Genomic DNA, 9,872 nt, shown 5'->3' with positions numbered 1-9,872 from the left:
TCCCAATGATCCAAATATAAAGTTTGACTTTCTTTAATGATTTGGTTTATTGTGGTTTGTTTGCGTTCATTAGTGCTGGTCTGGAGTTTTAGAGCCAGTTGACAGATGGGACTGGTTTTAGGTCTCTTCTCTTGAGTTTTAAGGGCTTCATATTGAAGTGTGTTCAGGGGACTTGAGTTTAAGTGTGACCAGAATTTAAGGGAGCGTTTTTGGATGTGTATTATTAGGGGATATCTGCCTAATTCAGCCCTGCATGCATTAGTAGGTGTTCTTCTCTGAACTCTTAAAATATTTCTACAGAATTCAGCATGCAGGGATTCCATTGGATGTTTGTCCCATTTGGAGTAATCTGTTAGGCATTGTGGACCCCAAACCTCACAACCGTACAGAGCTATGGGCATTATTACACTATCAAATATTTTACACCAAACTGTAGCAGGAATGTCTGTTTCTCTCTCTCTCTCTCTCTCAATTCTTTTCAATTTTCAATTTCAATTTAAAGAACTTTATTTTACTTCAATTTAAAGAACTCTCTCTCTCTCTCTCTCTCTCTCTCTCTCTCTCTCTCTCTCTCTCTCTCTCTCTCTCTCTCTCTCTCTCTCTCTCTCTCTCTCTCTCTCTCTCTCTCTCTCTCTCTCTCTCTGTAAGGTGTCTGATATAAAATTCTTGGACAAACGCTGCAGTCGTAAGATTCTGATTTACTAACGTAACATTTGCACAATTTTTATGAAAATAAAGACCTGAAAATGTCAGATGTTCTTACCGCCAATTATTGCGCCAATTATTGCGCCAAAGAATGAGAAATATTAAATATTATATCCACCTTGATGGCATAAACAAAAAATCTATATATTTTATTAGTTATTTCTAAATGTAAATTTTAATGCGTTTTTGTAATATTTGTCCGGACATATGCTGAAAACAGCTCTGTTTTCTAAATAATCTTTGACAAATGTTGTAAAAATGTATGTAAAAAAATAATATTACACTAAATTAGGTGATTATATTTTATTATACATTTTTTTATGAATATATTTATATTTTCATTAAAAAAATACTAGTTAAACCATTTTTTGTCATTTTTGCAATTATCCCCTGAATATTCTTTCAAATTGAAATAAAGCCAATAAAGCCAGGTCCTCAAAAAAGAGAATTTATTCAAATCTGCAAATTTATTTTGAAATTTTAACCCTTTTACATTTAATTGAACCATATGGACACAAAATAATTAACGTCACGTCATTGACCCATATAATGTAATGTAATATAAAACATGTTTTCATACTTCAGTGTACATTACCTTTGAGGTACCAATGTGTACCTTTGAGGTTTTAATATGCAATATTTAGGTACAAAGATGTTGTTTTTAAAGGGTTTCACCCCAGTGACAGCTTTTGTACCTTTTTAGTGTTACATAAAACGGCCTAGTTTAAAAAAAAAACAGCACATCTGGAAAACCAGACTATATCTATAAACCAGACTATCTATACACATATATATATTTTCTGTATGATTTCCATATTTCAATATGTGGGGAGTATGCCATGCCAAGTAATATCTTGAATGAAATATTTGCCTTCGTTTGCATAGAAACTGTTTTTCAAATGTGTTCACTGTGGAACTACGTTTATTTGAATATCAGACGTTCAAAGGTTCATAACTCAATGAAGGACGGCACCTGCTTTGTTTGTGAGGCAAACATTATTGCATCATGTCCTGTAATGACCATCATAAATAAACCAGCAAAGTAGTTGATTTAAACCAGCCTTAAGCAACCAAATTTAGATTTTTAACAAGGAATAGAAACTTTCCATCCAAATTGTGATAATCACATTGAACTTTGCATGAATCCCGCCTGCAAAAGATATCCACCACCGCACCTGAAACCTCACCCATCCATTCTGTCTCAGCCAATCAGATTTGTTTTCTTTTGTTTGCTTCTGTTTGGATCTCGCTCAGTGTAATTTAGCCACTGATTGGTGGAGGGGAAGTTTAAGTCAAACAGACTCCAGATTGAGCTGTTTGTGTTCGTTTGATCTGGAGAGCTTCAGGAATCTGCTCCGCGCTGTGTTGTGGTGAGCAGCCGGACAGCGGACTTCGGTTTCAGTAACTGTCTGCACGTGTGCTGCTTTAAGATTTGCATCTCGGATGAAACTTGGCCTCACGTGCACCCTGGAATCAAGTTTCTGCCCCCTAGTGGTGGAAATGCAGGTGTGGGTCACAGCTATTGATGTCTGTCAAAGCAGGAGTTTTCAAACTGGAATGTTCCAAGGGCTTCCTTAAAAATGGAAAGAGAAAAAAGACTAAGCAAAAATTATAACAAGTGTATGTGTAGCTATAGTTTTTCCTGTCTTCATAATATCACAATGACTATTTATTTAAAGGAAAACGACACAGTTTTTCTATATTTTACTATGTTCTTACCTCAACTTATACAAATGAATGCATATCTATCTTTATTCAATGCATGCACTTAATCTTTGTACAGCACATCGTGAATGTGTTAGCATTTAGCCTAGCCCCATTCATTCCTTAGGATCCAAACAGGGATGAATTTAGACGCCACCAAACACTTTCATGTTTTCCCTATTAAAAGACATGTTACATGAGTAGTTACACAAGTAAGTATGGTGGCACAAAATAAAACTTTTAGTTTGCAGCACTTCAACCTCGGGCGCAGTAATATTGACAGAAGTTTGAGCGAGAGGGGGAGTAGTCAGGAGTGATGATGCTACTGCACCAAAGGTCGAAGTGCTGTAAACTAACTCTCTTCCGCCATACAATATAGTTCTCATTTTTTATCCGCCTAAAAAAATGCCACGTTTTATTTTGTGCCACCATAGTTACTCGTGTAACTACTCATGTAACAGTCTTTAAATAGGGAAAACATGGAAGTGTTGGTGGCTTTTAATTCATCCCTGTTTGGATCCTAAGGAATGAATGGGGCTAGGCTAAATGCTAACACATTCACAATGCGCTGTGCAAAGAATACATGCATGCATTAAAAAAAGATAGGTATGTATTAATTTGTCTAAATTGAGGTAAGATCATAGTAAAATATTGAAAAACGGTGGTGTTTTCCTTTAAAACAGTTTAAATGTTTCTTTATAAACATAAGTAAAGGGGTCCCTTTCTAAAGTTTTATCATATGTGGGGTCCCGCCATCAAAAAGTTTAAAAACCACACAGATTTATTTACATCAAAATAAATCTGTGATTATTTCATGTTTAAATTAGATTTAAATCAACAATTGTTTCTGGTTCTCTGAGTGGTCAGTGTTTATCTCTTAAAGAAACAGTACATGAAAATCTATTTTTTTCATCAATTAACTTAACCTCGAATTGTTCCAAACCTGTATGAATTTCCCTAGTTTTTCTGAACACAAAGGAATATATTTTGATGAATGTTTGTAACAAAGCAGATCTGGGGCACCATTGTATTCCATAATAAGAAAAAAATAATACTATGGAAGTCAATGGTGCCCCAGATCTGCTTTGTTACAAACATTCAATAAAATATCTTCTTTTGTGTATAGCAAAACAAAGAAATTTATACAAGTTTGAGTAAACGATGGCAGAATTTTCATTTTTGGATGGCCTTTCCCTTTAAAAATATCTAATAAAAATGATAAAGAAGTTCTTCACAGTGTCAGCAGATAAAGTCAATAGATTCTCCCTCATACCCACACCGTGTGACCGAGAGTTATGAAAATAATTATGTAACAAAGATAGAAAAACGCCTGCTGAATTATTTATGTGATAGTATTTCATTGCTCCTCGGATTGTTATGGTTTCATTTTTTCTCTTGGACATCAAACAAAGATCTGTTTTAAGATGTTTCATTCAGGTATTTAAACTCCCTCAGGGAACTGGCCCAATGTTCACCGCAACATTCCCTCCACACACCAAAATTAAAAACAGCAGGATCTGTAGAGGACAGAGAGAGAGAGAGAGAGAGAGAGAGAGAGAGAGAGAGAGAGAGAGATGTGACCACAGAGAAGATAGCACAATGGAACATTATCAAGCTCTCATCATAGGTCACATTGCTGTGCTCATCCAATGAGAATGTGTTTATGTGTGTGAGTGTAAGTGATATGACAAACACATCTTTCCTTTCACGTGATGACAGGAGATATCCAAAGCAGAAAACTTATATAAATAGATCTGTTGAATGTTAGAAATAGCCAGACAATACAGACAGACAGGCAGGCAGACAGACAGATACTGTGCACTTTGTCAAGGAAAGTGTACAGTGTACAAGTTGACACTATGTAGCGAGTAGAATGCAGTGGGACTAATCCTATTATTTACTGCCATCTAGTGTTAAATTTCTGTATTTTTAGCACTCCTTTTATTGGCTCACTGTTTTAGCCAATCAGATAGAAAAGTCAATAATAGGAGGTGATTAATAAGTGAAACTGATTAATGAGTTTGACATCTGCAGAGAGGAAAAGAGTTCATGGCTTCAGTTCGGGATAAGGTCGCAGTGCTAAATGTTATGGGAAAACTATACAGTCCCATGAACCGACCACATGGTAAAGTCCAACATGTTTGATGTGAAATACAATAGCATAGATTTGTGTATAATTTGTTTTGAATGTTTCTGTAGATCACAAACTGATCAACAAGCCCACAGTGGTGCAAAGCACAGATACCCACAACCAAGACATGTGGAGCAACATCATTACTGTTCTTCAGACCCAAGTGAAGATCAAAAGACGCAGGAAACATCTGAAATCTCACGATAACTGCTTCCTGGGCTCAGACGCCGCTGATGTCGTCCAGGTTCATCTCATCCAAAATAAAGTTTTGGGAGATGTTGAGGTCTGCAGGAGCAGAGTGGTTCGTGTTTGCCAGGTGCTGCTGGATTATAAAGTGTTTGAGGCGGTGGGAACCAAATCTCTGGGGAAGGCCAACAAAGCAGAAGTCTTTCAGGACAGTAACACCGGTCTGTACAGGTTCCTCAACATGGAGGGTCCTTCTGTGGACATGTTTGAAACGGTTCTGTTGTCTCCCAATGAGGAGAACTCCTTGAACGTCACTCCATGCAGGTGCCCTAGAACTTGTATATGATCACTGTATGAGATTTATATTGCAAATGTTTAAATCTGATCATTTGGTCATTTGTTTTTAGGCCAGACGTTCTGTTGTTCTCTCATAGCACACCTGTTAAACCAGGTCAAGTGTTGGATCAACTCATGGAGAAGCTGGACTTGACGGGACTTGTTGGTTCTCCTCCCATTGAATGTCTTCCACCATCTGGTAAGTCTTTTGTTCATGCTGTACAAAGGCTGGTTGTTACTGAGTATAATGTATATTGCCTGCTGTTTGTTTTAATGCAACATTTCAAACATTGGCATACTGAGTTATTTGAACTAAAATACATTACGTAATATGTTTAATTTGAAATTTCCTTGAATAATATTGTGTTGCTTTGTTTATGCAACTTCATGTTAAATGTTTGCCAGTCTGGGCTTTATCCCATGAAGCAATGCACTTCATTAATAATAGTATGCAATGCATACTGTATTTTTTGTAGGCTAATCTCGAAGGTAGCGCGACACTTTTTCCTTTGCAAAAAAGCCCATTAATTTTTCCCATAGACTTTTGGTTTATCGCAAGAATAAGCTCGGTGTTGAACATAAGTTTGACAATTACACATTTTGACCAACACGTTCATCTTCACAGATGGACACAACTTTTGTGATCATTTTATGAAGTAAAAATCTGGCTTTTAAATGCATTTATACTTCAAAATTCAGAAAATTTTTATTTACTGTGCATCCCTGCGCCACTTTATTGCTTGCTTTGCAAATGTAGTACTTCATGTTTTATGCATTAAAAGAATTTGCATAATGATAATGTAAGTTCATATAGTAAACATACAAGGACAAATACAAGTATTTCATCTGTGTCTATCGATACAAGGCAATACTAGGAAAAGATATTAAAGGTCAAAGTGAACAGCAAAAAAATTAAAGAAATGAAAGGCAAAAGATAAACAATAATATTATATGATGATAAAATTACATAAATTTGAAAGCTTTACAGTTTGTGTTTGATGTTATAAGCTTATATTCTAGAGTTTGGCAAAACTAGACGGATGTATATTTGTTCCAATAATAACCCAGACAACAGACGACTCTGAGCCAGATCTGCGCCAAAGTCAGTAGCTCTGGTGCAGATCTATCACAGAGTCATCTAGTTTCTGGGAACCAATCACTAAGAAATGTCCCAATTTCTAGTAAAGCTTTAATAGTGGTTTGTTTTGTCTCACAAGTTCCCATTTCTTGCTAGCGGGTATACAGCTATGGCCAAAATGTTTGAGATGTTGGGATTAGAGTTCGGTTTGGAGGTATAGGATTATGATGAAAAACAGCAGTTTTAACTAGAATGGGATACAGCTACAGTTTAAATCCTGAGAAATTATGGGTTTAGGGGCAGTTTCCCGGACAGGGTTTAGATTAAGACCAGGCCTTAGGACATACATTTTTTTACAAACGTACCTTACAAAAAAAAAAACAATACTGGTGTGCATCTAAAGACAAAACAATAGCACTGATATATGTTAAAATATGTCAGTATAAGGTGATTTGAAATTAAAGAAATTAAATTTTAGTCTGGGACTAGGATAAGCCCTGTCTGGGAAACCGGCCCTTAGGGTTAGGTTTGGGGGTACAATTAGGATGAAAACGGAGCTCATCCGGGAAGATTTCACGAAATTTTGGCCGTAGCTGTATCCCTTCTATACTGCAAAAATGACTTTGTATTTTTGTCTTGTTTTTAGTAGAAATGTCTAAAAATTCTTAAATTAAGATGATTTTTCTTGATGCGCAAAAAGACATAAGAAAATAAGTCTAGTTTTTAGAAAAAAATTAAATTTAAGTGTATTTGTGCTTAAAACAAGCAAAAATATCTGCCAATAGGGTGAGGAAAAAAAAACTTAAAATAAGATTTATTTTTTAACACTTAATTCAATCAAATTTTTCTCACCCCATTGGCAGATATTTTTGTTTGTTTTAAGCAAAAATTTACCTAAATTATAAAAAAAAATTGTCTAAAAACTAGACTTTTTTTTCTTCGGTCATTTTGCTCATCAATCTTGATTTAAGAAGTTTTAGGTATTTCTACTAAAAACAAGACAAAAATACTAAGTTAGAAACTCTTTTTTTTTTGGTTGAGAAATACTGCCCTAAATAGATCTCTTTCTCTTTCTCCAACCCTAAGTTGTAAGAGAAGTGTGGCACGAGCAAACAGTACAGCGGTTGTCCCGCTTGATAGATCTCCCCCTGCTGGAGGGAGTCCTGGACTGTGGCAAGATTGCTTCTCCACCATCTCGAGGCCGTGATAATGAGCCTGACCTGCTTTACACCAGCAACTACCTGGACAGAGAAGTTCTCAAGGCCTTCAGAGACTCACAGTGAGAATCCTTCACATCTAAACAATAAACAAAACCACAGAAACTAATATGCCTGACTGTTTTTTTCTGATCAGGTCTGACGTTTGGTTGTCGGCAGCCATAGACCTGCTCGATTTTCTGCCTGACCAGCTCGTGGTGGAGGTGAGCAGAGAGCTTCCTGGCTTCTCCTTTGAGGATGAGGACGGTGAGGAGGGCAGACCTTCAGATGAGTGTAAATTACTGCTGTTTCACGTACTGGACAAACATTATGGACACATGGATTTCAAGTCGCTCCTCTGTGACAGCATGCTGGATGTCTATGTTGAGATCGTGGAGCTTTTGGGTGAGACCAAAGCTCCTCATTGGGTTTGTGTATTTGTAATGCATAATAAAACATTCTTCCTCTCTGTGATCGGTCTTCCATGTAGAAAATGGGAAGTTTGAACGAGCCCTTGAAGTTTTACAGCTGACACTGAAGCTTCTGTCTGCGTCTGCGCGTGAGGAACTGCGCAGATTGCTGGAGTTCATGGCTGTGGCTGCAGACGCTGCGGAGATCCAGCTACACACACAGGTGAAGTGAACGTATATGGATCCTCCTTGCATACTCTTTTATAAATGTAAGTAGTTCACAATGTTAATCATCTTAAATAATCGTTTTAGATCGATAACCGTGTGATTGTGAGGAAGACCTTTACGAGAGCCATCATCCAAAGCCGAAGTCTGGCGAAAGGAAAGCTAGACCTTCTGCTTCTCTTCATGCTCGACAACCATCAGGAGATCTTCAAGGTTCCTATAAGTCCCCTCCTTTTGAAAATAGAGCTGTATTGTATGCTGATTCACTATATGATGATCATTCATCATTAGTCAGTAAGAGTCATTGACTGTGTCTGATCTCTTAATAGATTCCAGGTTCTCTTCACAAGCTGGTTAGTGAAAAGCTGGATGACATTGTGAAACACAGAGATTTCCCCACCACTGGTACTGTATGACACGTTTGTATTTTATAGATGACTTACAATAAGCATTTACAGCCTTTATTAACATTTCCGTCTGATCTGTTAGACACCCCATTTTGTCGGCGAGTGTCAAGGGAAGTTTACACCGAGACTGTAAAAGAATCAACAAAAAGCGAATTGTACGCTCTGCTTAAGAAGATCGACGAAAACACCAAATATTCAATGAAGGAAAAGAAACGACTCCTGGCACAGTTTTACAAGGGACACCCTGAGATCTTTATGCAGTATTTTGGATCTAGACTGAGCTCTTTAAACCTTCTTGATGTTTAAAGTGTTGCTGTAAACTCTTGAAAAATAAATATTGTGTGTATTTTTTAAATTTAAATAAACATATTTAAATGCATGTGCCTATACAGTATGTTCCTGTACCTCGATTGGTATAGAATTGGTTGAGAGGAGTTTGAGAAAACGTTGTGGTGTTCAATCATAGAGGACACGCATACTGCAAAATTTTGATTGTATTGTGAAGCATCTGCTAAATGCATAAATGTGCATGCAAGTATAAATCAGATGTTCAGTCTTTAACGTATGTTAAAGAAGACATTTTACAAGACTTTATTTGAGATTTCAAATAAATCTTTGGTGTCCCCAGAGTACATATGTGAAGTTTTGGCTCATAATACCATTTCGATAATTTATTATAGCATGTTAAAATTGCCACTTTGTAGGTGTGAGCAAAAATGTGGTATGTGGTTTGTGGGTGTGTCCTTTAAAATGCAAATGAGCTGATCTCTGCACTAAATGGCAGTGCAGTGGTCGGATAGTGCAGATTAAGGGGCGGTTTATCCCCTTCTGACATCACAAGGGGAGCCAAATTTCAATGACCTATTTTTTCACATGCCCATCTGCGAATGATTTACCAAAACTAAGTTACTGGACTGTTTTTTTTCCACATTTTCTAGGTTGATAGAAGCACTGGGGACCCAATTATAGCACTTAAACATGGAAAAAGTCAGATTCCAATGATATTTTCCTGTTAAAAGTCCTGGTTTGGCCTTAAAATATATGTTTCATAATGGTCCAGCTGGATTGTTAAATGGTAATTTTTTCTGGTATATAAGATATAATGTTATATGTTAATGTCAACCCAAACATAAGCCTACTGAAACGTGCATCTTCCTGTCAGTGATTAAATAAAACATACCAAAAGTGTCTATAACAAAGTCAAACATATGAAATATATAAATTCACTTTAACTTGTTACATTAGACCATTCATTGTTCATTTATTCATGTTTAGCACTTTTTACTGATATGTGATACTTTTTATCTTATTAAAATTACTTTATTTCAGGACGTATGCTTTTTTCCGTGCTTTCCCATTTACGCGGTTTTGGCTAGATGGGATACAACTAACGCCTAAATCTCGCGATATGTTGTGCTTAGGGTCAAGTTTGGAGAAAGGGTTAGGATTAAAACAGCGGATTCTGGCTAGGTGCGGTTAGAGTCCGGCTACGGA

At 36.7% G+C, this 9,872-nt stretch overlaps 1 protein-coding gene across 1 annotated transcript; it reads left to right on the top strand.

The window, feature by feature from the left end:
- Nucleotides 1-4,409: 4,409 nt before the first annotated feature.
- depdc7b (DEP domain containing 7, paralog b) lies at nucleotides 4,410-8,809 on the top strand. The gene is made up of 9 exons (XM_065298070.2): nucleotides 4,410-4,534; nucleotides 4,609-5,050; nucleotides 5,134-5,261; nucleotides 7,227-7,419; nucleotides 7,494-7,741; nucleotides 7,827-7,969; nucleotides 8,059-8,184; nucleotides 8,301-8,376; nucleotides 8,461-8,809. Exons 1-9 carry the CDS (start codon nucleotides 4,459-4,461, stop codon nucleotides 8,682-8,684), a joined length of 1,656 nt encoding a protein of 551 aa, XP_065154142.2. The 5' UTR covers nucleotides 4,410-4,458; the 3' UTR covers nucleotides 8,685-8,809.
- Nucleotides 8,810-9,872: the final 1,063 nt, after the last annotated feature.

Source organism: Paramisgurnus dabryanus, chromosome 23, assembly GCF_030506205.2.
Source record: "Paramisgurnus dabryanus chromosome 23, PD_genome_1.1, whole genome shotgun sequence".
Taxonomy (NCBI): Eukaryota; Metazoa; Chordata; class Actinopteri; order Cypriniformes; family Cobitidae; genus Paramisgurnus; species Paramisgurnus dabryanus.
This window is presented reverse-complemented; position numbering and strand designations above follow the sequence as displayed.

Coding starts and splice junctions, on each gene's coding strand:
- depdc7b (XM_065298070.2), top strand. CDS start 4,459: ATGGCTTCAGTTCGGGATAAGGTCGCAGTGCTAAATGTTATGGGAAAA. Junction 5,262..7,226: donor TGAATGTCTTCCACCATCTG/GTAAGTCTTTTG, acceptor TCCAACCCTAAG/TTGTAAGAGAAGTGTGGCAC. Junction 7,420..7,493: donor AAGGCCTTCAGAGACTCACA/GTGAGAATCCTT, acceptor TTTTCTGATCAG/GTCTGACGTTTGGTTGTCGG.